We start from the raw sequence: 27,425 nt of genomic DNA on the forward strand, positions 1-27,425 counted from the left end.
ACTACCTGAAGGGTGATTGTAGCCAGGAAGGGGTTGGTCTCTTCTCTCTAGCAACCAGCACCAGAACAACAGGACACAGTCTCAAGCTGTGTCAGGGAAGGTTTAGGCTCGAAGTGAGGAGAAAGTTCTTCACTGAGGGAGTCATTCGCCATTGGAATGTGCTGCCCAGGGAGGTGGTTGAGTCACCATCCCTGGATGTGTCCAAGACGGGATTGGACGTGGCACTTGGTGCCACGGTCTGTGGTGACAGGTTGGACTTGGTGATCTTTGAGGTCTCTTCCAACCTTGGTGATACTATGATACTGTGATACCAGTTGGAATATTGCAAACCTAGGACATGACTAGGTAGAAGGGAGGCTATGGTTCTGTTTGGAACACAACTGCCTATCATAAATGGGGTCAATCTGTAAGCCTGGGGGGACCTGCATCAAGACCACTCATGAAAAATAAAACATACTGCAAGAAAGTAATATCACAGTGTTTGCTTTCTTGAAAATGATTGTGATTAAAATATAAAAATTCATACTCTTGTGGTGAAGATAAGCATCTAGTGCTCTTGCCACAATGACTTCATTCTGTCTTAAACTCGTTTTTCTAGGACACATCCAACCATCTAGAAATGTATGACCCCTTGCATTATTTTTTTCAAAATAAAATAAACAAATAAAATATCCATAGGTTGATAGTTTCAAGTCACATTGTATTTCTAGACACCTGTGTAAATACTACACAGTTGCATGAAAGGAAAACTGCCCTTCATCTGAACTAGTTTTTACATGCATTTTCTTAGATACATACAGCTTTCTATTTCCAGAGTACAGTTTTGTTCATCCAATGGGTATCTTCTCAAGTCCATCATACAAGCTGCAGTGGTTGTGATTCTGAAATACAAATATCAAGTAGAGTTACAGTAGAGCCAGGAATCTAGGTTTTGTTGTTGCTGTTCATTTTTCCAAGGTAGGACTCTCTGAAGAATAGCTTACAGTAAGTGAAAATCTGGTTCACAGTTGTACACTGAGCAGCAGCTTAATACAACAGCAGTTACCTTGACTACAATGGAACAACCCACTGTACTTACCCTTATGCAACCAGTCCCAATAGGGTTCAATGGATCTATCCACATATGCAAAATGCTATTCAAAACATTTGCTGAGATTAAAAAATATGACTTTGTAACAGAAAATGGGAGGAAAAAAACATCTGCTATGAATGTCAAAATGATTAGAGCTGTGTGAATAACTGAATCCTCAAATGTTGAAAAATATATCTGAAGTCCAGCAAAAGGCTTTGTTTCAAAGTTCAGTACATTTCTCTATTTTTCAGATAAAGAGGATTTTGTAATGACGCACCATATTGAATTTCACATTTTCTCCCTAAAGAACTGTATTTTTGCTTCTCTGTTTCCAATGCTGGCAATTTAGCATAATAAGGATGGATTTGCAAAACTTTCACTATTGATGAATCTGCATATTCACACACTGCGTCAAGTTGGAAGGGACCCTCAAAGGCCATCTTGTCCAACTCCACTGCAATGAGCAGGAACCCCTCCAACTAGATCAGGCTATCCAGGGCCACATCAAGTCTGATCTTCAATGTCTCCAGGGATGGGGCCTCAATCACATCCCTGGACAACCTGTTCCAGTATTTTACCACTCTCATTGTAAAGAACTTCCTCCTTATGTCCAACCTAAATCTTTCCTGCTCCATCAAGCTCTGGTGTATCAGGAGTCTCAAGAATACACATGCACAACTGAAACGATTGTATTAACAGCTTCACACGGTATTGGCACTTTACTTTTAAATTAATGGATTTATATATTTATATTAACTTTTAGACAGATATAGTCATATGTTCATGATTCATCTTCAGCGCATTTTGGTGTTTTGCTGAATCACAGCCTTCATCAAGAGTATGTAAATTATTATGCATCACTTTCTTAATAATAGCTTCAAACAAATTTCTTATTTAAATTATCTTCTGGGCTTGACTGGGTCAATTTCTTACTGATTCTTTCCTGATATAAACAAAAGATGGTCATTGTAGACCATTAGCTCATAGTTCAATATTACTCTGGTGATAATTTTCAATAATACAAGAGAGTGAATGCCTTCAACATACATCTAAAAGCTGGACCCCTCAATGCTAAGGTTTTGCCCATGTGTTTTCTCCATTTTGAAGCTTTCTATTTAATCCATTTACCTTCTCAGTTTACAGTCTTCTAATCTGGTAAACTACTTCAAAATTCGGAGGCAACTTTTCAAGAGGATAAAAGTAGCTAGGTGTCTTTTTCCACCTCTTTGAGACTAAAAAGGATCCTATTTTGTTAGTGTGGATGCCCTATCCACTTTCCCAGAAAAGGAAGGAAGGAATATGTATCCTTAGCATATAGTTTATTTCAGATGGATAACCACATAACAGCCAAAGAAAGAGATTAAGGCCATTGCAACTATTTCATAGGACAAGAGAGGCCACCCTTTTCTGAATGAGAAAATATTAGCATTTGTTTGTATAGGAGATCAATTAGGAGAAGAAAACATTCAAAGATCTCTTATTCAGTGTATCTTTTCGCCTGTGTTCCTACCAGTTCTAAGTAGGCAACACAAATATTTTTCCTTCTTCCCATCTTATCTACGGCACAAACATCTCTCTGCCACTGCTGTTCACTCTGACTGCCCTATCAATACTTTTACAGTAGTTACACAGGCTTCCATATACCAAGTCACAGGAGGGTACTAAGGTCAACCTTCTTCCATCTCCCTACTGGGAGATGCTCCTCTATTAACACATCCCAGTGGGCTGGAATAGTTTATAAACAGCAATTCCTCACCTGCTCTGCAGTTTAGGGGACATCTCTGTAACTGCCATTTGCAAATGCCCTTCCAGATCTTCAAGAACGGTGCTAGACACAGGGCTATTAATTATGGGGATGAATGTCTCCTCAATATAATGACTACTATCAGCTCTAGCTAAGCATATAAAACTACGACTAGCAGAGTCTTAGAGAAAAAACTGAGTCTTAGCAGAGATCAACTTGACAAAGCCATACTGATTGTGCAATCACATGACCTGGCTCCTGAGTCAGCTGATAATTATGCTCAATGCAAACCAACCAGGCACACATGAACACTGCTGCTACGAGGTGTCCATCTCATGCTTTACTACATTCCTCTATACTGACCTGGGCCTCATTTAAGATCCTGCAGCAGAATCCATATGAGCTATGCTGATACAAAAGGGAATGCAGTACCAGGATCTCAACTGTTATGTTGTGTAACTAGTTTTAAATGCCAGCCGCACAGAACACGTATACTTACAAATTATTAATTTGTCAGAATTATTAAAAAATATGCAGCTGGCAAACTTGTACTTGACTTATCAATTACCTTTTGGCTTAAGTAATATATTGTTCTTTTGGCCTATTCACATACTGTGGTGTCACAACTTCCAGTACCAGATTCTGCATGTTCTTGCTCAAGTAACTTTTTACACTAGAACAAAATGTATTTTTTTACCATTATGCAGTTCTTAAATACCATTATTAATTCACATCATTATTCAATTTCATAAATATTCACTGCAAAAGAAGATATAGCTGGATATAGATAGAAACAGATTTACCCCATTTACTCAGAGTTGAGTGCTCAGGTCCCTCTTGAGTGAATGCTCAAGCGACCAAATTTAACTTGCACAAATGCTCACTAAAACCAAATGTTAATTGCTTAGGCTTTTGCATGCTCCCAAGAAGAGCAGGTTTATATTTTATGTGATGGGATGCTGCCTGACACAGCAGTACAATCAGGTTTCAAGAACTCCTCATCACAGCAGTGACAGAGAAGCAATTACAAGCCAGAGAAAGATAAAGCAGTACACAGATACACACACAATTGGGGTGAATGCAATACACAAAGGAAGTATTTTTAATTGCTTAAAATTCCCTATCTCAGTCATCTTTCCTGTCGATATTGATTCTTCTATCCTTCCCTGCTACTTTATTGCTGTGATGATTGCCTTTGATCATATTGCTATATTGTATAGAAATTCCACCTGTGATGTGTTGGGAGGTGCTGAACAAACAATTGGCAGAAAGGTATTTTCTTTTCCCCAAAAGTTTACAATATAAATCAGTCTAAGCAATATAAGTACTTCTTATGTCACTAGGTAACAGTCCTGATGGCTAATTTGATCTTCTTTTCATCTTGATACAGAAGCACATTCATCCAATAAAAAAGAGCAGAATTAAGTGTGGTTGCCTTGTCTGACTGATCACAACTAATCTTATCTCCTTGCAAACATCCATCATGTTTTATATACAAGCAATAACTTAATGAGTCCTTTCAGATACAATACACATATTCCTCCACTCCATATATTTAGAATGGTTAGCATAGTAATGCCTGAGAACAAAAAATCTATGGCAATCTCGCAAGCAGTCTGAAAGACTATTTTTGATCTCCAGTCTACATTTTCATTATTTCTATTATGAAAAAAAACTGTGGTATCATCATACGTTTTGTATAGTTTTCTGACCAAGGTGGAACAACAGTCCATATCATGCTCAAAGAGAATTCTCCAGAAATGAGGTGAACTTCAAAAAGCCACTGTCCCATTCCTCCACTGTCATAGACTTTTGCTGAGGTAGCAAACTAGTTTCTCTGAAGTAGGGAGAAACCTTGGATAACTGAAGGTCAAGTCTTTCAAAACTATGATATATTTAACATTGTTCAGAAGACAACACAGAGTCAGTGTGGCCTTGGGATTATTTTCATTATATATTTTTTTTGAGAAACTGCTTTGCTCTATGGATATTCTATTATCAGTCGCAGCCGTCCAAAACCTGCCCTATTATTCTCTATGACCCTGTGTTTTGTGGCCCACAAAACTCCAGTTTCTAGTCTCTCAGCCCACAGGATGAATCATTGCCTCCACACTGTGGCTCCACAGTTGTGCCATGGGGATAGCTGAAGCCACAACACTAGAAGACAGGCTAGTGGTAGAGCCACAGAAAGAGAAAGCTTTTACATCAATGGAGCTAAGACTTAGACACTTCTTCCTCTGGATCATAAAGTCTTATATTGTGCCAAGTTTTAGTTTCAGACAGTTTGCTTCATAAAGTAACTCTTCTACTTCACACAATGAATATCTGCCCTTTGGATGCTTTCCAAGGCAAGAGAATGGAAAGTAGTGTGCCACAAATGAGCTACTGGTGAAATCCCTGCTAAGCAAATACTATCAAGTGAAATGCAGCCTGCTTGTGGACAACTATGTTGTGCTAGTTTTATCAAATGCACTATTTTATGACAGATAATCCCATCTGAATGGCTTCAAATTTTAGAGCGTGACAAAAAGACTCCTATATTTTATTACAAGCACAAGTGTTCTAACCTGTGTCACCTTTTTATTGCATTGCCTGTGGGGATGGCTCTTCAGATAAAGGAAACAAAAATATCCTGCATAATTTTTTGACATTTAACTATTTGTTGAAAGAATCCTAAACCTGTAGTGTTCCTCACCAGGTCAACAGCATGCAAGATGAAAAAAGTCTCCTTTTGCTAAAACAGTTAATTATAATGACAATATTTCCTGAAATCCTAATTAAAGTTTCCTAATAAGTCTATTTTTATTTTGTCTAGAAAGATTAATCCAATTACATGCCATATGTGATAAGTAATAGAAGTTAAAAAGGTGAGGGGCCAAGACCAAATTAATTGATAAAAAAAATCCAACTGTTGATAAAAAAATGAAAGCAGGTAAAATAATGATACTAGACACACAATCCATTCACACCACTTTCCATACTTCATTTTTATGCTAGGAACTCTTTATCCTGCATTGTCTATGTGTAGCAATGTTGAGTATTACCTATGCTTACAAATACAAGGAACTTGGAATGATGAAAACAGGGCTTCGACTGGCAGAGACTTGCTCCAATTGTAAATTGCTTCAATTTAAACCATTAGAGTAAAATGAGTAATCTGTCCAAAGAAAGTAATTTTTTGATACTAATGAGTATTCCAGTAAGATTATTCTAGGGTAATTAAGCTGATTACAAGAAGGATTTTTTTTTTGCATTTCTAACCATAATAGCTATGACAGAAAACAAAGACAACACATCAAGCCTAAAATGGGTAGAAAGTAGGATAATGTAGGATCACTTTGTACCTCTGGCTTGGAATATAACACATTGTAGTGGTAATCCCTGTTTTAAGAAATCACTGGAAGTACCCACAGTCATGGACTTAACTGCAGCTGACTCCACTCAACCAGAGCTGCTTGCACATTTTCCTTTATTAACTCCAGACACATCAAGAGACAACATCAGCACCTACAAACTTACTGCCTGTATTTTGGACAAAATTTCCAGGTTTACAATTAATGTGTGTCTTTCTGCTTCCTATAGCCAATGGGTTTTCCAGATATGGAGACTACAGAATCAGATAAAACCTGACTGAAGGTGCTTCTGGCAAAATTAAGAAACATCAAATGTGTCATTTGTTTTCTACAGGCATCTTTCAGAGTTCCAGGGAATGTTACATAATATGCTACCCAGTGTTTGGAATAAACTTGTACCAGGAAGTAAATATCAACAATACATAACGACAGTGGGGAACTCTTCCATCATGAAAGTACAGACCTGAGGCCGTAAAGCACTGTTCCATCTGGGTGAAGGCGAATCATTCGATTCTTCACAGTAACACCATGCACAAATGATTTCTTGTCATTTAAGAAGTAAGTGTCAGGCACCCAGAGCTGATCTGCCACTCGGTTGTCAAGTGTGAGGTTCAGAGGTATGCCAGCATAAGCCAGCCTCTTATCTCTCCAGTACTGTTGAAAATACATAGTCAAAGTGTAATCCTGGTGAGGAGAAAAAAAAAAATGGAAAAAAGAGGGGAAAAAAAAAAAAGAGAGAAAAAAAAAACAGAGATAAAAAAGGAGAGAAAAAAAAAAAAGAGAAAAAAAAAAAGAGAAGCACAACAATTAATCAGACTTGGTGCAACTGAAGCATTTATTTATTTTTTTCATTTATTTGCATATTTTGTTATTGGTTTAGTTTTTTGTTTTGGTTTAGTTGTTTTTTTTAAGAAACAAAGCACTTGTTTAAAATATTAAATATTCCTATCCCTTACTAAAACAATCTGAATGATTGAAGTATCGCACTGGTCTGAGGAAGCATTTCAAATCTTAAGAAATTAATCTAGTATTGGTATCTTTTTTCCTGCTCCTTCTTTTCTTTCAGGTAGTTCCCCTGACAACTAACCCAAAATTCTGATGTTTGTGGAATGATAAATGAGATAGTAAGAAACTACTGTAATTTCTGTCTGAAAAATTAGCTGCAAAGATGTCATTTATACATATGCCTTTATGTGAGAATACATGTTGCAGTGACATATAGATTTTCTCATCAACAGGTTACATAGGTGCTTAGAAGAACACTGAATTGTAAAGTTGCACTAATGTCAGTATTTGGTTTTCATAATTTTGCCACTTAAGTCTCATAGTGCCTGTTGTGAGCTGTGTTCGCGAGCACAGAAGCTCAAACACGGATACATAGCCCTAAACCATCTATTTTAAGATTCTTTATTTCATTTCAGAGTTTGTTAATCTGACTCAGTTGTGTTGTAATAATGCCATATTGAAACACTTTGGAAGTCTTAGACAATAGGCCTCATTCATTAGCTTCATGGTATTATAAAAAATAAAAAAGTCTGGGAACAACTTAAAGTTAATTGCCAGCAAAAGGAAACAAAATCACATTAGATATCAAAATTTCCTATTAGAACAGAAAAACCTTTGTTTTTGCTTTCCCTCATGACTTTCAAAGTGTGTAAGGATATTTTAATTTTTAAAAGCCTATTTTTATGCGTTACATAAAAAAGGAGAACATCTGAAAATAATACTGACATTAATGGAAACTGGTGTTTACAATTAAAGAAAACATTGGGTTTAGATATGATAATACTGCCATATTTAACAATAAAAGAAAAAAGAGAGGAAGCACAAGCCATTAAAACTTGGATTTTCAAATTACAGGAATGCTCTAAAGGATAAAATTCATCATGAAGCTCAAAACATAGAGAAATGTATGTAATTTCCATACACATTTAAATGTGTGCAAGCCACAGGATACCTGCAATCGCATCTGGCTCTACAAGATGGTGATACAAAACTCCTCAAGCTTGCTACCTATTTGGGAAAAGGTTGTTAGGCTTTCTAAGTATGGCTGTTGAGTATGGTCTGTTCCTGTAGTGGGTTTCATGTGGAGACAACCCAGTTTCAGGCACTGATCCTGCCCTGCTTCCCTCAAGCCCTACAGCATTTCCTTAAAATCAAATGAGACTTGAGCATGCCTTTCAGATTCAGAGACTTTGCATTTTTTATTCAGTGATTCATTCTCTTTAACGAGGGACCTGCTATAGCTTTAAGATATCACATTAATTGCTTAGGAAAAAAAAATCACTACAGATATCAAGGACAAGCTGTTCATATCTTAGGAAACTAATAGAAAACCTTTGAAAACAAAAGGTCTTAGTGATGGAAAAAAGGAGTCTGTGTGGAACTGCCTGGAATTCCTCAAAACTGCCTGCTCATTCCTCAAAACTCAAATTCAACATGACTGCTCAGGAGAACCCCCTTTAGACCTTGTTGTCAGCAGCCTTCTTTGGTAGGACTAAAGTTTCCTGCTCAATGGTGAATGAGGTACATGCTATACTACATGCACTTAGGATAGGATAGGATAGGATAGGATAGGATAGGATAGGATAGGATAGGATAGGATAGGATAGGATAGGATAGGATAGAATTAATCAGGTTGGAAAAGACCTTCAAGATCGAGTTCAACCCATCATCCCATAATCAACTAAACCATGGCACAACGCTCCCCATCCAGTCTCTTCTTAGACACGTCCAGTGATGGTGACTCCACCACCTCCCTAGGCAGCACATTCCAATGACCAATCACTCTTTCTGTGAAGAACTTCTTCCTAACATCCAGCCTAAACCTCTCCTGGCACGGCTTGAGACTGTGTCCTCTTTTTCTGGTGCTGGCTGTCTGTGAGAAGAGGCCAACCCCCACCTGGCTACAACCTCCCTTCAGGTAGTTGTAGACAACAATAAGGTCTCCTCTGAGCCTTCTCTTCTCCAAGCTAAGCAATCCCAGCTCCCTCAGCCTGTCCTCATAGGGCTTGCGCTCCAACCCCCTCACCAGCTTTGTTGCCCTTTTCTGGACACATTCCAGCAAGTCAACATCTTTCCTAAACTGAGGGGCCCAGAATGGACATAGGACTCAAGGTGTGGCCTAACCAGTGCTGAGTACAGAAGCACAATGACTTCCCTGCTCCTGCTGGCCGCACTATTCCTGATGCAGGTCAAGATGGTATTGGCCTTCTTGGCCACCTGGGCACACTGCTGACTCGTGTTCATGCAGCTGTCAACCAGCACCCCCAGGTCCCTTTGTGCCTGGCTGCTCTCCAGCCACTCTGACTCCAGCCTGTAGCACTGCATGGGGTTGTTGTGGCCCATGTGTAGAACCCAGCACTTAGATGTGTTAAGTCTCATGCCGTTGGATTCTGCCCATCTGTCCAGCCTGTCAAGGTTCCTCTGCAGATCTCTCTACCCTCCAACAGATCAACACCTGCCCTCAGCTTGGTGTCATCTGCAAACTTACTGATGAGGGACTCAATCCCCTTGTCCAGATCATCAATAAAGATATTGAACAGGATGGGGCCCAGCACTGATCCCTGGGGGACACCACTAGTGACTGGCTTGCCTCACTCCCATTAGCATGTCAGGAAAAATTTAACTCTCCTCATGTTCTCTGCAACTAATCTTCTGACACTGATGCACTAGAATGAGTATCTTCTAACAGCTCTGTTTTGCCTTGATTAAAATTTGTTTCTATTAATATTCAAAATCTGCTTAAGTGCTTGGTGTCTCTACTAGTTTGCAAATCAATGACAAGAAATTTGAGTTCATAAAAGTTGTGGATGGATAAGCAGTACATCAAAAGTTCACTAGGTGTAGATGAACAGCATATGCACAAATGCTAAACAGATATAAAGAAATGGGGGGGGGGGGGGGCACTGCTCAGCACTTGGCAGCCTGGCTTGTATTAGAAACACTGTAGCCAGCACTGGTAAGGTCACATCTCTAGTACTGTGTTCAGTTCTGGGCCCCACACTACAGGAAGCACACTGGAGGATGTCCAGAGAATAGCAACAAGGCTCACGAAGAGCCTGGAACACACGACCTTCATGGAGCGTCTGAGGGAGATGGGGTTGTTCAGTCTTGAGAAGTGGCTGAGGAGAGACCCCATTGCTCTCTGCAGCTACCTGAAGGGAGGTTGAAGTGAGGAGGGGCAGAGCCTCTTCTTGGTGTGAAGTGACAGAACTAAAGGAAATGGTTTCAGGTTGCACCAGGGGAGGTTCAGACTGGATGTTAGGAAATACTTCACAGAGAGGGTTATCAAACATTGGAATGAGGGTTATCAAATATTGGAATGGTCTGCCCAGGGCACTGATGGAGTCAGCATCCTTGGAGGTGTTCAAGCAGTGTGAGGACCTGGCACTTAGGGACATGGTTTAGTGTCAGTCCTTCACCACTGGGTTGAGGGTTGGAATGGATGATCTTTGAAGATTCTTCCAAACAGATGTATTCTGTGATTCTGTCAAATGAACTGACTAGTACCAAAGCAAATAGAAGCAGTACATCTGAAGAGAGGAGACCCCTAGGCTAGCCTCCTTTTTCCTTTGGCTTGAGATTAAATGCACATTAAGAGTTAATAAATGGAGTAATTAACTAGCTAAGCAAAACACATGTAACAGTACAGGTGGTAACAGTCTGTCATTTTATTTTTTTAATAAGAAGATTTACTATGGCAAGGAACAATGGGGAAAAAAAATTCCAAATAGCACCCTCCAGCAAACATCAAGAGCTTTCAGTGTCTTGACTGAAAGACAAGCATCCAAAATACAACCTCTAAGTTACATATTTCATCAGTGATCTGTCAATTAAGCTTCACTTCTTACTTCATCTTAACTTCAAACAAAAAATCCTATCTTTATGTCTGCTAATATATATTACTATATTTGCAAGTATTCAAAGCAAGGATATCCCGAAAAGTTGTTGTTTTTTTAATATATAAAAAAAAAAGTACATTATTGAATGCAAAATATCAGCTCATTCCCAGTTCTGAGCTTAGTATCTACCAAGGAAAATGTTCATGTAGCATCTTCTGCAATGGTAATTTACTATCCAGATGCCCTGACATCTAACCCCACTCTCTAGTGCACAACAGGCATGGCAGAAATACTGCCCAAGAACACGTGTGCTACCACAACACCTTGAAGGATCACTGCAAATTTGTGCTCTGTCAGACTCACCTGTTCTCAACATGATGGGATAGAAAGAATTAATATGAACCATGCATGTTCAGCATCACACTTTTTTCAATCACTTCAGAGCAAAAAAGCAGTAGCAAACTCATATCAGAACTGTACTGACAGTGCATGGTTGTGTGAGGGGTGATAAGCAGGAAAGGCCAGTTCCTCAGGGTGGTTCTACAGAGTCAAGCTTATTAAAACCTGTAAGGATGTCAGCTCTGATTCTTTGACTAACTAATTTGCTAGGTTGTGTACCCACAAAAGACAGTTTCCCCTTTTCCAGAGGAAAATGTGTACATGGTTTGGGTGTGAACTCGATAAAAATGTACTACGTCAGGTAAAATGAGAAAATGGACTTTTTACCCTTTGGTAAGTAGACTACAAAGTTTATTAAGGGCCACCTTCCTCCAGGGGAGTATATGATGTGGAGGTCAAGAGGGTAGAAGCCAGAAGAGATTAATTCCACTACAGGTACTGTATTAAAGTTTGCTATTGTATGTCAAAGATGACACAGAGCTGCCAGTTTTAGGAAATTCCAGCTACTGCTCAGAGCAAGGGACAATTTTCTCAGCAGCAAACACCTCCATAAATCGTATTTTTTCCCCATATGATACCATGCTATAATCAGGGTCCACCTTTACCCTCTCCAGTTCCTCACAGTAATAGACATCTAAGGCAACAAAATCACCCAAAGACCTGAAAGAAAAAACACAGTGATTTTGAAGTACAGGACAAATGTCCTCTAAATAGGAAAAGCTGGACTGCACAGGCAAGATGCTGAATAGCAGATAATACTTGTGAAGGAACTGAGATACAGTGGTAAACAGGCTGATACCACAACTTAACTAGAGTATAATATATCTGCGCTCTTCATAAGAATTATCTGTGATTTCAAAACATCTTAGGGGAGAATTACAGAGACCCACAATTATGTGCAAACCATGTACAAATAAATTTTTAAGTGTTTTCTACATGACATTTTTCTCTCCAGAGAATGAACACACCATATAGGAAGAAAACTATGATTGAACCACAAAGCTACTGCAGACAGGCAGAATGTATTATAGCATGATAATGTAGAATACCTAATGCACTGACTACAGGACTAATGAGTAGTAAATACTAATATGCTGTAATACTAAAAGCAAACAATAATTTGCTTTCTGTTAAGGGTTTGTTATCTTTAGCTTTTTCTCTCCTGTACTCAATAAAAGTTTGCTCATCATAGCAGCAATAATGTTCTACATTTGACTATCACAGTTTACAGTCTTACTATGCTATGTATCAAGGATATTAAAGTTTTCCATTAGCTGTAAAAATGATGTGTTTCTTCAAAATGACTGCTAGAGAGAACACTACAATTAACAACCCGGATGAAATACTGCTAATATGGCAGTTAGGCAAAAGAAATTATTCATGCAAAATAAATACAGTGAAATATTAGAAAAATGTATGCAAAAAAGAACTATTCCACTGCTTGGGAAGACAGACTAGTATCTACTTCGAATGTATATTCCTGGTTTTGATTTCCAATGGATATAAATTCACATGCTGGTTTTCTTGACCAACAGGCAAATGTGCTAATTATCATCGGCTTTTGGATTATTTATCTTTGAGAAGTTAATAAAGCAAATACTCATTCAATAGATAAAAAGATGTATTGCAAATCCACATCTAACTTCAAGGTCCCTTTCCTCACCTTCCACACAATTTCAAAAATTAGATATGGCTGATGTATTACAAGGAGCTATTTCTGAAGCACTGATGATTGAGTTACATTCTTCCCCATAAGCCCAAAGCAAGGTGCAAAGCCAAACTCAATGGATTCTATGTTTCAACAGAGTAGGTGTAAATCTGTCCCTCTAGCATATATTGAAGAGATCTGAGAAATAGATTCACGTACACAATAATTCACATAGCTAAATACTAGTTTAGTAAAGACATGTTCGGAAAAGCTGTGGTAGTTTTAGGCTGCGCCTGGAAAGTTTTCCACAGGTCTTGAACAGAAAGTAGTAGAATGCAAATAAGTCACCATTGGATAAAAAAAGGAAAATGATAAGGTCTAAATAATCCCATTGAACAGATAACAAAGCTAGTCTGGTAAACTAACTTTCTCTCTTTTCACTTCCTTCGCTCCAGCAGACACTAGCTCTAGCCTCCATTGGCTTTGCTGACCTTGGCTGCATTGAGTTGTGATTATTAACAAACAGCTCTCTGCTCTTCTCTCTCCTCTGTCGTGTACAGGGGGGAAGGGAGCAGGGAGTGGGGAAACTGTTGGTAGCCCCTTGGTTTTGTCCAGGGGGTTCTTGTGTTGTTTATGAATTGTACATATATGTAAATATTGTGTATTTTGTACATATTCATTGCATTTCACATTTAGATTGCAGTTTTGCATGTAAATACAGCTTCATTTGTTTCCAATTGATCAGGTCTGGCAATTTTATGTTGAGGGGGAGTTTTCAACAAAGGCTAACCTTAGTAAGTCAGAATTTACCAGCAGTACTACTCAGTTGTGTGAGATGATCACTTAAACATTTTTTTCAGCATTCCAGATTTCCTAAAAACTTCAGCAATTTTCATTTTTTTTCTAAATAAATAATTTAATTATATTTTACCTGTTGACATTTTGATTTGTCCCATCTCTAACCCACAAATGACTTATTTAATTGTCAGTAAACAGAGAAAATCATCAAAGTCTATTGTTCTGCAAAGACTTTTGCAAGAAAACTGCCTGATCAGAACATCTCTGGTAGTCCATGAGCATCCTGAGAAGAGATGGATCTATGCAGACAGATATACACTCATACCCTCTACTCCAACAAAGCAGTTTCCTCTTAAGTTTCTCGGTCTATCTGCTGTTATAGCAAAAGATTCATCTCACTTAGAGGAATTCTCTCTGACACCACTCAAAAACTTTACAACAGTTGACGAAGATGAAAACAAACATGGCATATTTTCCCAAGCATGTGGATAAAATACTCCGTTAAGAAAATGCAGTGCTAAAGCAGCTCAGCTACACTTATTTCAGTGTGACCCTCCACACATCTACGCTGTCTTGGTATCCTTTGTAACAAATTACCATGCTTTTGTTTCTCTTCTGCTGAAACATGATGTTATAAAATAATGTTAAGTAGATCTAAGGAACTTTTCAGCCACCAAGAACCTACTTGATCCTACAAACCAAAGTTTTCCAAATAAATGTATGATTGCATAGGTCTCTCCTTCTCTATCATACTCTATGGCACAAGAGTTTTCATGTCCAATGCAACCACAGTGTCTTCTGGTGGATTAAAATGTGGCTGAAATATAGAGCAGAGAGGATTGTGGTCAGTGTGGCAGTCTAGTTGGAGGTTTGTAACAAGTGGTGTTCCTCAGGGCTCAGTCACAGGTTCAGTCCTGTTCAAAATATTCATCAACAGCCTGGATGGAGGGACAGTGTACCCTCAGCAAGTTTGCTGATGACACAAAATTGGCAGGGCCAGCTGACACACCATAAGGCTGTGCTGCCATCCAGTGTGACCTGGACAGGCTGGAGAGTTGGGCAAAGAGTATCCTTGTGAAGTTCAACAAGGGCAAGTATAGGGTACTGCATCTAAGGAGGAATAACCCCATGTATGAGTCTAAGTTGGTGGATAACCTGCTGGGAAGCAGCTCTGGGGAAAAAGACCTGGAAGTCCTGGTGGGCAACAGGATGGCTACAAGCCAGCAATGTGTCCCTGAGGCCAAGAAAAACCAATGGTATTCTAGCATGCATCAAGAAGAGCACAGCATGCAGGTTGAAGGAGGTTCTTCTCCCCCCTCTACTCTGCCCTGGTGAGGCCTCGTCTGGAGTACTATGTTCAGTTCTGCCCTCCCCAAATCAAGAAGGACAGGGAACTGCTAGAGAGGGTACAACAAAGGGCAACAAAGATGATTAGACTAGAACATCACTCTCATGAAGAAAGGCTGAGGGACTTGGGAGTTTTTAGCTTGGAAAGAAGAAAACTGAGAAGAGATATTTTATAAATACCTAAAGGGTAGGTGTCAGGAGGATGGGGTCAGTCTTTTTTCCAGTGGTGCCCAATGGCAGGACAAGTGGTAACAGGCACAAACTTGAACACAGAAAGTTCCATCTAAACAGGAGGAAATTCTTTATTTTGAGGGTGGTAGAGCACTGGAACAAGCTGCCCAGAGAGGTGGCAGAGCCTCCATCTCTGGAGTCATTCAAGACCCACCTGGATGCCATCCTGTGCAACCTGCTTTAGGTGAACCTGCTCCAGCAGCGTGGTTGGACTAGATGATCTGCAGAGGTCAATTCTAATCCCTATCATTCCGTGATTCTCCAGAGAGCCTGTCTCCCACTGAGCATCTCTGAAGAGGGTTGCCATATCAACCTGTGCTTGGCTTTCTGCAGGCAAAGGCAGTACAGTTGACATAGCAACCAGCCAAAGCAGCTTCTCCCCAGCTTTTTGGTGGTCATTGCAACAAAAGAGCAGCTTTTCAACAGGAATGAAGGGAGCAGGCTTCCTGCAATGGCCACAGGACTTTACTCTTCAAAAGCTGTCTTTTCTCTCTGTGTGTTCCTCTGCCCACAAGAGACAGATATGCCTTCCCATTCTTGGGTTGTTCTCTCATCTCAACATCAGAGGACACTAGCTGACAAGGAAGCAAATTCTTGGGCTGAACTTTGGAAGATGAGTATAGAGAGAGAAAGAACCAAGTTTCTGCAAATATTTCAGTTCAGGGACATAAGTCAGAACAGTATGAAGTCAGTCTGGGCTATTTAATCCCTGACAGATAGGGGGAGAACACTTAAACAGTTCTTGGATTCAGAGTATTACAAGTATTATGACACCATAGGCTTCTCAGTAAACAGGAGCCCAAGGGGCTGATCAAAGGAAAGCTAAGATATACCTTTACACGTCAAGGGTATCATACTCTGTGATCTAGTGGCAGAAACCTAGCTTAAGGAAGTGTGGTCTGTCACTACATCCCTGAAGATCTGACTAAAGTCTGTGTGGTAAATTGCAATCAAAATCCACTTGATGATGGACAGATAGAACATAAAATTCAGTATCTGATTGAGCCTTCCTAGAAAAAAAGAGGAATAGAAATAGAAACATCAAATACTATATGCTGTACTTGAAAACTCTAAGAGATCAAATTAGAAAAATCCCCACCAAATATCCTTTAAAAAAAAGACTTTTAAGAAAGAAAAATAATGCTAGGCTCACTGAGGCAATGAATTGTCTCCACAAAGCACAAATTTATTTATTTTAAAGCTTCCAGAACCTCAAGAAAGTAGATATATTTAATTGCACTAATTGAAATCCTGTTAACCTACGGGGAAGAAAAAAAATCACCCTTTATAAGCTGTCAGCTGGTTCCCACAATTGAGGCAGCTGACCTTAGAAAGATGGGAGCTGACAACTAATTGATTTTGCCTCCTACACAGGAGTAAGACATGCCACCAGTGAGTAGGAAAATTAAGCTAGTCCCCTAAAATCTTAAAGCTATGGGATGGGGTTTCTTTTCAGTTTTGAGACATGAACAGAGGATAAAAAATTCAGACCTACCAAGGAACCATTTTACAGAATGAAGGACTTCTTACATTTCTACTGTGTTCTTTCCATAAATATATCAATCTGTATCTCTCTTTGACATTACTTGAATTATCAATTAAAAAGAATTAAGGAAAAATGAAGCTCCAAGCAAGCGTCATAAGTTGACATTATTTGTTGTATTGGTCCAGACATTCCCATTTATCTTAGACTATTGCAGTCATAATTCTTCTAGTGTGTCGAGGGTTGGAAGGGTAAGGCCAAGAAGCCTCTTCCCTCCCCCCTGTAAAGTAAAAGGAAAAAAAATTGAAGGGAAAGGAAAAAAAACTCACAAGCTGAATTAGCAAAGCAGTGGAGCTTTGTATTTACAAAGCAATGTAGGGTATGCAGGGGAGTATTTACAAATTTACAATATCTACAATATATACAAAGATATACAATAAAGTAACACAGAAATGAGAGTGACCCCCCTTGCCGAGGGGTTCCCCACCTCCACTCTCCCCTCTCTCCCCCCCCTTTCCCCAGAGTAGTTCAGAAAAGAGGGAGAAAGAGAAAGAAAGAAGTTAGAAGCAGTTTTGTGTTAATTGGAAGCAGTTAATACAGGCCTTATCATGTTTGTCAGTTTGAAGGCCGGAGCCTTGGCAGAAAGCCCAGCACAGAGAGAGCTGCTGCCCAAAGAAGAGGCGGAAGCAAGACTGAAGATAGAGTGCCGGAGTGCCCAGGATAGTCCTCCTGCACTCCCAGTTCAGAAGGTGCTTCCTCCCACTTTTCCAATGAAATAGTTTAGATTATTCTTTCCATTTACCAACTTCCGTCCACCATATTCCCTTTCTTAAAGGCACAGCCTCAAACGGTCACATAGTGTCTGCAATGTGTTCTGGGACAGCAGTAGTGGAGGTAGCCAAGAGCCTTCATAGCTGGACATACATAGAATCACAGAATGTTATTGGTTAGAAGGGACCTCAAAAGATCATCTAGTCCAACTTCCCTGCCAGAGCAGGATCACCTATACCAGATCACACAGGAACGCATCCAGGCAGGTTTTGAATATCTCCAGAGAGGGAGACTTCACAACCCACCTGGATAGCCTGTTCCAGTGTTCTGTCACCCTCACAGTGAAATTTTTTTTCTTATGTTTCCATGAAACTTCCTATGCCTCAACTTCTACCCACTGCCCCTTCTCCTGTCATTGGGCATCACTGAGAAGAGCCTGGCTCCAACCTCTTGGCACTCATCCTTTACATATTTATAAACATTAATGAGGTCACCCCTTACTCTCCTCCAAGCTAAAGAGCCCCAGCTCCCTCAGTCTCTTCTTGTAAGGAAGATGTTCCACTCCCTTAATCATTTTTGTGGCTCTGCACTGGACTGCAGTTCCCTGTCCTTCTTGAACTGGGCCCCAGAACTCGACACAATATTCCAGAGGCAGCCTCACCAGGGCAGAGTAGAGAGGGAAAAGAACCTCCCTCAACCTACTAACCACACTCTTTCTAATACACCCCAGAATGGCACTGGCCTTCTTGGCCACAAGAGCACACTGCAGGCTCATGGTCAACCTTCCATCCACTAGGACCGCCAGGTCCCTTTTCCTTTCACTGCTCTCTAATAGGTCAGTCCCAAACCTATCCTGATCCATGGGGTTGTTCTTTCCCAGGTGCAAGACTCTGCACTTGCCCTTGTTGAAACTCATTACACTTTTCCAGCCTGTCCAAGTCTTGCTGAACAGCAGCTTAACCCTCTGGTGTGTCAACCACCCCACCTAGTTTGCCCTCATCTAGGACACCAATGAATATATTGCATAGTACTGGTCCCAGTACTGACCCCTGAGGGACTCCACTAGTTACAGGCCTCCAACTAGACTCTGTTCCATCACAACTCTCTGACTTCTGTTCTTCAACCAGTTCTCAATCTGCTTCACTAACTGATCATCCAGACCACACTGCCCCAGCTTAGCTGCAAAGATGCTGCAGGAGATGGGGTCAAATGCTTTACTGAAATCAAGATAAACCACATCCACTGCTTTACTATCATCTATCCTCCTGGGTATGTCCTCATAAAAGGCTGTCAGGTTGGTCAAATAGGACTTTCCCTTGGTAAAACCATGCTGACTGCTTCTAATGACCCTCTTGTTATGGTGTTGGTTTTTCATGTGATGTATTTGAAGAAGCCCTTTCTGTTGTCCTTGACCTCCCTCCTTGGAAGGTTGAGTTCCAAGGAGGCCTTAGCTTTCCTAGTTGCCTCCCTACATCCTCTGACAACTATCTTATACTCCTCCCAAGTGCCCAGCCCATCCTTCCATGATTTGTAGACTCTCTTCTTCCACTTGAGTTTGCTCAGCAGTTCCCTACTTAACCATGCAGGTCTCCTGGCTCCCTTTCTCAATTTCTTACTTGTTAGAATGCTCAGATCTTGAGCTTGGAAGAAGTGGTCCTTGAATATTAACTAACTGTCATGGGGCACTTTGCCTTCCAGTAGCCTGTCCCATGAGATTTCCTCTAGCAATTGCTTGGAAAGGCCAAAGTTGGCCCTGCTGAAGGCCAGGGTTGTGATCCTGCTTGGTACTCTGTTCCTACTGCAGAAGATCCTGAACTCCACCATCTCATGATTGCTGCAGCCAAGACTGCCCTCAACCTTCACCACTTCAACCAGACCCTCCTTGTTGGTGAGTATCAGGTCCAGCAGTGCTCCTCTCCTAGCTGGCTCACCCACCAATTGCATCAAGAAGTTATCACTGATGCACTGGAGAAACCTCCTGGACTGAGTAGGCCTTCCAGCAAATACCTGGGTAGTTAAATTCCCCCATGACAACCACGGCCTGTGATTGTGAGGCTGCTGTCAGCTGCCTGTAGAAGGACTCATCAACTTCCTCATCCTGATCAGGTGGTCTGTAATAAACACCCACAAGTGTCATCCATGCCAGCCTGCCCCTTATTTCACACATACAAACTCTCAACTTGCTTCTCATCCACCCCTGGGTATAGCTTAATACATTTTAGTTGCTCCCTCACATAAAGAGCAACTGCACCACCTCTATTTGTTGACCTGTCTTTCCCAAAAAGGACATAGTCATCCATGACCACATTCCAGTCATATGAGCTGTCCCACCACATCTCTATAACTGCTACCAGATCACAGATGTGTTTTAAATACTGTGACCATAAACACATAGCTCCATGCCTCCCTTACTTAATATGACTAAACATGAGAATGGTCAAAAAAAAATTTCAATAAACCCTTATTTCAGATTGAAAAGTCTACATTCTCCTTGTCACCACAGAACTGTAAAAGCCCTTTGTAACAGCAGTCCAGAAATCATGATATCATCTTAATCACTCCCAAGTTAAGAAATCAAAATTCTATTTAGGAACAGAATGCTAGGGGAAACAAGCACTGAATGAAAATGGATATATATATCTGTTTACATCCACAACTTTTGGTTACAAAATAAATATTTACTCCACTTGGAGAAGAACTTTTTACATTTTCTCACCTCCAAACCTATTCATTTGCTGACTCTGGGAGCCAACCAATCTCACTGGCACTAGAGCAGCAAGGATGACATGCAAACTTCCACTTGCTGTGATTATCTAAACCACCAGATATTAGAATAGAATAGAATAGAATAGAATAGAATAGAATAGAATAGAATAGAATAGAATAGAATAGAATAGAATAGAATAGAATAGAATAGAATTAACCAGGTTGGAAAAGACCTTTGAGATCATCGAGTCCAACCTATCATCCAACGCTTACAGGAAATCCCATTCACGACAGACACCATGAACAAGCCCTTTGAGAAAGACAGTGAGAACACATTGGCCATCCAATGCTTTTGAAATTAAAAACTGAAAACATGATCCATGTGTTTTTCAATATCAGGGCACACACTTTTTGTGTGGGGCAGGCCTAGAGGACACAACCAGATCTTGCTGGCTCTGTCAGACCCTGGGTTTCCCCCAGGCCTACCCATGGCACAGGACCTCATCTCAGCCCCATGGGCCTCCTCCTCACCATACCCAGGGCTCAAGACTCCCAGGCTGGTCTTCAGCTCCCCACAGTCCTGCACTGCCCAGCCATGAGAACCATGAGCCAGGACCACCTGTGGGCCCATGTCCTGGCCTGGCACCAACCCATCCCCAGGGAGGTGCCCAATGCCTGGGGCTGCTACAGTGGTCTTCCACTGCCCTGCTCCTGGCCAAGAGCGAGATAGGCCCTGCCCTGTTGCCCTGCACGAGGAGCATCCACCACTATTGACACCATGACAAAGTGTCCATAGCAACTCTGGCTCTTTATATGTAAATGGGCAGACAGTTTGTTAGGACCAGGATATTATGTGCCCACTTCTGAGTAAGGAAATAAACTAGAATAGATTTCTCTGCAACGGCCAAAAGTTGGAAAGGTAATCAGTAAAGTATCACAGTATAACAAAGGTTGGAAAGGACCTCGAGGATCATATAGTCCAACCTATCAACACAGACCCCATGACTAGACCATGCCACCAAGTGCCATGTCCAATCTCCTCTTGAACGCCTCCAGGGACGGTGACTCAACCACCTCCCTGGGCAACCCGTTCCAATGACGAATGACTCGCTCGGTGAAGAACTTCCTCCTCACCTCGAGTCTAAACCTCCCCTGGCGCAGCTTGAGACTGTGTCCCCTTGTTCTGGTGCTGGTTGCCTGGGAGAAGAGACCAACCCCTTCCCCACCACAACCACCTCTCAGGTAGTTGTAGAGGGCAATGAGGTCACCCCTGAGCCTCCTCTTCTCCAGGCTAAATAATCCCAGCTCCATCAGCCTCTCCTCATAGGGCTTGTGCTCAAGGCCTCTCACCAACCTTGCTGCCCTTCTCTGGACACGCTCAAGTGTTTCGATGTCCTTCTTAAACTGAGGGGCCCAGAACTGGACACAGTACTCAAGGCGTGGCCTAACCAAAGCAGAGTACAGGGGCACAATGACCTCCCTGCTCCTGCTGGCCACACTATTCCTAATGCAGACCAGGATGCCATTGGCCCTCTTGGCCACCTGGCCACACTGCTGGCTCATATTCAGGTGGCTGTCAATCAGCACTCCCAGGTCCCTCTGTTTGGGAGCTCTCCGGCCACTCTGACCTCAGCCTATAGCTCTGCATGGGATTGCCGTAGCCAAAGTGCAGCACTCGGCACTTGGACTTGTTAAATGCCATCCCATTGGACTCTGCCCATCTGTCCAGTTGGTCGAGGTCCCTCTGCAGAGTCTTTCTACCCTCTAACTGACTAACATCTGCTCCTAACTTGGTGTCATCTGCAAACTTGCTGATGACTGACTTGACCCCCTCATCCAGATCATCAATGAAGATGTTGAAGAGGATGGGGCCCAGCACTGATCCCTGGGGGACCTGTGATCTGCACAGCCTATTCCCTTCCCTCCAGACACATTATTCACACTGCCAGCTTCGCTCACTTGCCTTTTCACTCTATCAGTAATCCTAAATCCAAATTTACATCTTGCAATAACAAAGCTGGGATGTATGCTGAGTCAAAAGGAAAACAATGCATTTACTAAAAACCCACTACTGTGGGTAGAATAAACTCATTCCATGACAGAGCTATGCTCATAAAACTCAGTGACGCACAAAATAAATAAATGGGAAAAAAAGCCAAGAACTGTATCCAAGAGTAAGTATTATAAGATTGCATGATATTTAACCCCCACACAAACTTCTTGCCATACAGAGACTTGTGAAAGAAGAAGAAAAGTGTGTTCCCTACCAGTGTCCTTTAAAAAGAATTAGGCTCTGAGTGATTTTAAAGGGAAATTTCTTGCTGAGGGAGCATCTCCCCTCCCACATGTGATTTGAACACCTTGCAAAGATTAGATAATAACTTTTGGAATCAGGGAATCAAACTGTGTCACTACATAGAGAAAAACGAGCAGAGTTTCAAAGTGCAGTGCTGCCTGTCCCCTAAGGCCACAAATAGGATGGTCTAAGCAATGAACAAAACCCACATATTTAGGCACAAATCTTCAAAACTTCTAGCTTTAGTAACTGGATTTTTTAAAGAAGTGGAGTTTTGTATCTATTTAGGATACTTAGAGCAAAATTGATCCTGCAGTGGATAACACATTGTTACTTTCCCTTTTGTGCAAACCTCATGAAATTCAACAAGGCCAAGTGCAATGTCCTGCAACTTGGGCAATCCCAAACACAAGTACCAGCTAGACAACGTGTGAACTGTAAGCAGCACTGTGAAAAAGGAATTGAGGGTACTGGTGGATGAAAAACCAGACAGGAGCTAGCAACAGCACTTGCAGCCCGTAATACAGCAGTGTGGCCAGTAGATCAAGGGAGGTAATTCTGCCCCACTGCTTCACTCTGGTCAAACTCTAACACCAATACTTTGATCAGCTTTGGAGGCCTCAGCACAGCGAAAAAAATGGATCTGTTGAAGCAGGTCCAAAGGAAGGCCACAAAAGTTGGAGACCAGGGTGACAAAGTCCCTCACATTGTAAGTGAAGACAAGGTGTGTGATCATCTGAGGAACCCAAAGATATACAAGCCCATGGGACCTGATGAAATACATCCCAGAGTCCTGAGGGAACTAGCTGATGTGGTTGCCAAGCCACTCTCCTGGCAGTCAGGTGAGGTCCCTGGTGACTGAAGAAAGGAAACATTACACCCATTTTTAAAAATGTGATATTCCCTGGCATAAAACAGATCCTCCCAGATGCCATGCTGAGGAACATGGAGGACAGGAAGGAGATTCAGAACAGCCAGCATAGCTTTACTAGGGGCAGGTCGTGCATGACTAACCTAGTAGCTTTCTATGATAAAGTGACTATGTCAGTAGGTAAGGGATGACCTACGCATGTGATCTATCTGGCCTTCTGCAAGGCCTTTGACACAGTTCCCCCACAACATCCTGCTTGCCAAGTTGGAGAGAAATGGATTTGATGAGTGGATTGTTCAGTGGATAAGGAATTGGCTGGATGGTCACATCCAGAGGGTGGTGCTCAATGGCTTGAAGCCCAGATGGAGAACAGTGACAAGTGGTGACCCTCAGAAGTCTGTACTGGGACCTGTGCTGTTTAATAGTTTTATCAATTACATAGATGGTGGGATCCAGTGCACCAGATCCCACCAGTTTGCACCAAGCTGAGTGGTGTTGGGGACACTGATGGATGAGAAGCTGGACATGAGCAGGCAGTGTGCACCTGTAGCCTAGAAGGCCAATCACATCCTGGGCTGCATCAAAAGATGTGTTGCCAGAAGATCCAGAGAGGTGATTCTGCTATATAACTCCGCTTGGGTGAGACTTCACCTGGAGTGTTGTGTACAGGTCTGGAGTCCTCACTATGGAGGAGCAGCTCCAGAGGAGGGCCACAAAAATCATCAGGGGGTTGGAGGACCTCTGCTACGAGGATAGGCTGAGGGAGCAGGGTTTGTTCAGCCAGAAGAAGAGGAGGCTCTGGGGAGACATAATAGCATCCTTCCAGTACCTTAATAAGGGGGGCAGCAGGAAGGATGGAGACAGACTGTTTACAAAGGCCTGTAGTGACAGAATGAGGGGCCATGGCTTCAAACGAGAGAAGAGCGGATTTAGATTGGATGTTAGAAACAGGTTCACAGTATCACAGTATAACAAAGGTTGGAAAGGACCTCGAGGATCATCGAGTCCAACCTATCAACACAGACCCCATGACTAGACCATGGCACCAAGTGCCACGTCCAATCTCCCCTTGAATGCCTCCAGGGCCGATGACTCCACCACCTCCCTGGGCAACCCGTTCCAATGACGAATGACTCGCTCGGTGAAGAACTTCCTCCTCACCTCGAGTCTAAACCTCCCCTGGCGCAGCTTGAGACTGTGTCCCCTTGTTCTGGTGCTGGTTGCCTGGGAGAAGAGGCCAACCCCTTCCTGGCTACAACCACCTTTCAGGTAGTTGTAGAGGGCAATGAGGTCACCCCTGAGCCTCCTCTTCTCCAGGCTAAACAATCCCAGCTCCATCAGCCTCTCCTCATAGGGCTTGTGCTCAAGGCCTCTCACCAGCCTTGTTGCCCTTCTCTGGACACGCTCAAGTGTTTCGATGTCCTTCTTAAACTGAGGGGCCCAGAACTGGACACAGTACTCAAGGTGTGGCCTAACCAAAGCAGAGTACAGGGGCACAATGACCTCCCTGCTCCTGCTGGCCACACTATTCCTAATGCAGGCCAGTATGCTATTGGCCCTCCTGGCCACCTGGGCACACTGCTGGCTCATACTCAGGTGGCTGTCAATCAGCACTCCCAGGTCCCTCTCTGTTTGGGAGCTCTCCAGCCACTCCGACCCCAGCCTATAGCTCTGCATGGGATTGCCGTAGCCAAAGTGCAGCACTCGGCACTTGGACTTGTTGAATGCCATCCCGTTGGACTCTGCCCATCTGTCCAGTCGGTCAAGGTCCCTCTGCAGAGCCTTCCCACCCTCTAACTGACTAACATCTGCCCCTAACTTGGTGTCATCTGCAAACTTGCTGATGACTGACTCTACCCCTTCATCCAGATCATCAATTAATATTTTGAAGAGGACAGGGCCCAGCACTGATCCCTGGGGGACACCACTGGTGACTGGCCGCCAGCTGGATGTGGCACCGTTCACTACCACTCTCTGGGCTCGGCCCTCCAGCCAGTTCCTAAGCCAGCACAGAGTGTAATGGTCCAATCCACGGGCTGACAGCTTAGATAGCAGTTTGCTGTGGGGGACGGTGTCAAAGGCCTTGCTGAAGTCCAGGTAGACCACATCCACAGGCCTCCCCACATCCACCAGACGAGTCACCTGATCATAGAAAGAGATCAGGTTGGAGAGGCAGGATCTGCCCTTCCTAAATCCATGTTGGCTGGACCTGAGCCCTTGGCCATTCTTCAGGTGCGCAGTTATTGCCGCCAGGATAATCTGCTCCATCACTTTCCCTGGCACTGAGGTCAGGCTGACAGGCCTGTAGTTTCCAGGTTCCTCCATCCGACCCTTCTTGTGGATGGGGACCACGTTGGCCAGTTTCCAGTCATCTGGGACTTCACCTTTGAGTCAGGACTGGAGGAAAATGATGGAGAGTGGCCTAGCTAGCACATCTGCCAGCTCTCTCAGCACCCTAGGATGGATCCCATCCGGTTCCATGGACTTGTGAATATCCAAGTGGCTCAGCAGGTCCCAAACTAATTCCTCATGGATTTCCAGGGCATTACACTGCTCCCTGACCCCATCGCCCAGCTCCGGAGGCCACCCATCCTGAACTCCTCCTGCCTTGCTGTTAAAAATTGAGGCAAAGAAGGTGTTCAGGACCTCACTTTCTCCTCGTCTTCAAGTCACCATGTTCCCCTCCAGGTTCTTTACTATGAGTGTGATGGAACGCAGGAAAAGGTTGCCCAGGGCAATGGTTGTGCCCCCTTCCCTGGAGATATTAAAGATGAGGTGCAATGAGGCCCTAGGCAACCTGGTCTAGTTAGGGGTCTCCCTGCTGACTACGGGGAGGTCAGACTGGATGACCTTTGGAGGTCCCTTTTGGCCTAGACTATTCTATGATTCTATGAAAAGGGCTGAAATTCTTTTCCTATGAAGGCCGAGAAAGTTAGTGTTTGTTCAGCATGGAGTAGGGGAGAGTCTGGGGAGACCTTAAGTAGCCTTCTAATACTTGAACTAGACCTGCAGGAAAGATGGAGAAGGGACTCTATCAAGGATTGTAGTAGTAGGATGAGGCATATCAGTTTTAAACTAAAAGAGGGTAAATTTAGATTAGATGTTAGGAAGAAATAAATTCTTTCTGTGAGAGTAGTGAGACACTAGAACAGGCCACTCAGAGTAGTTGTGCATCCCTCTCCCTTGAGGTGTTCAAAGTCAACTTGGATAGGGCATTGAGCAACCGGGATTAGTGGAAGGTGTCCCTGCTCATGGCAGGGGGAATGGAACTAAATCTTTAAGATCCCTTTCAACCCAAGCTATTTCACGATTCTATGATCTATATACAGTAACAATATTTTCCTCAAGGCTATTTGAGGCTGTTTTCCAACAATACATACATGCAATACGACATATGCGCAATACCACATCCCTGTAAAGACAAGAAACCATGCATGTATTTTGCCATTTTGCCACTTCAAATAATTGAATGTAGAGGGGGCTACTTGTGTATTACAGCATTATTCCTAATGTAGTATCAACCAGAAGGACAGAAGGTAAATATTTTTATTTCCTAGAAATTTGGTGAAAACACTGACAACTCAAAAATACTCCCCCCCATACAGTAAGTGCTTTTGCCTCACTAAAAAGTTACTCGGCTCAATGTAATGCTTCTCCTGCAGCAAAATTACTTGTATAAATATGTGCTAGTGGACAGGCTAATTTCAAAATCGCTCCTCAAATTCAGAAGGCACAGAGCAGTTATTTAACGAAATGGAATCTTCAAAACCACAGGTACAGCTTATAACCACTTCTCAATTACTTACCTAAATTATCTACTATTGTCAAACACCTCAGAAGCAGCAAAGGGCATTTAAGAAGC

General features: G+C 42.3%; 1 protein-coding gene across 3 annotated transcripts in view; it reads right to left on the bottom strand.

Annotated features, from left to right (window-relative positions):
• GABRB3 (gamma-aminobutyric acid type A receptor subunit beta3) overlaps positions 1 to 27,425 on the bottom strand; it is a 251,832-nt gene that overhangs the window by 41,621 nt on the left and 182,786 nt on the right. For all 3 annotated transcript variants that reach the window (XM_068140542.1, XM_068140564.1, XM_068140553.1), the window contains 2 exons: positions 6,633 to 6,853; positions 799 to 881 (listed from right to left, as the gene is read on the bottom strand). In XM_068140542.1, coding sequence (XP_067996643.1) covers positions 799 to 881; positions 6,633 to 6,853 — 304 coding nt within the window. The remainder of the gene's footprint in view (positions 1 to 798; positions 882 to 6,632; positions 6,854 to 27,425) is intronic.

The sequence above is a fragment of the Melanerpes formicivorus genome, unplaced genomic scaffold (genome assembly GCF_026170545.1).
Source record: "Melanerpes formicivorus ecotype bairdi unplaced genomic scaffold, bMelFor1.0.p_v2 SCAF_1, whole genome shotgun sequence".
NCBI classification, from domain to species: domain Eukaryota; kingdom Metazoa; phylum Chordata; class Aves; order Piciformes; family Picidae; genus Melanerpes; species Melanerpes formicivorus.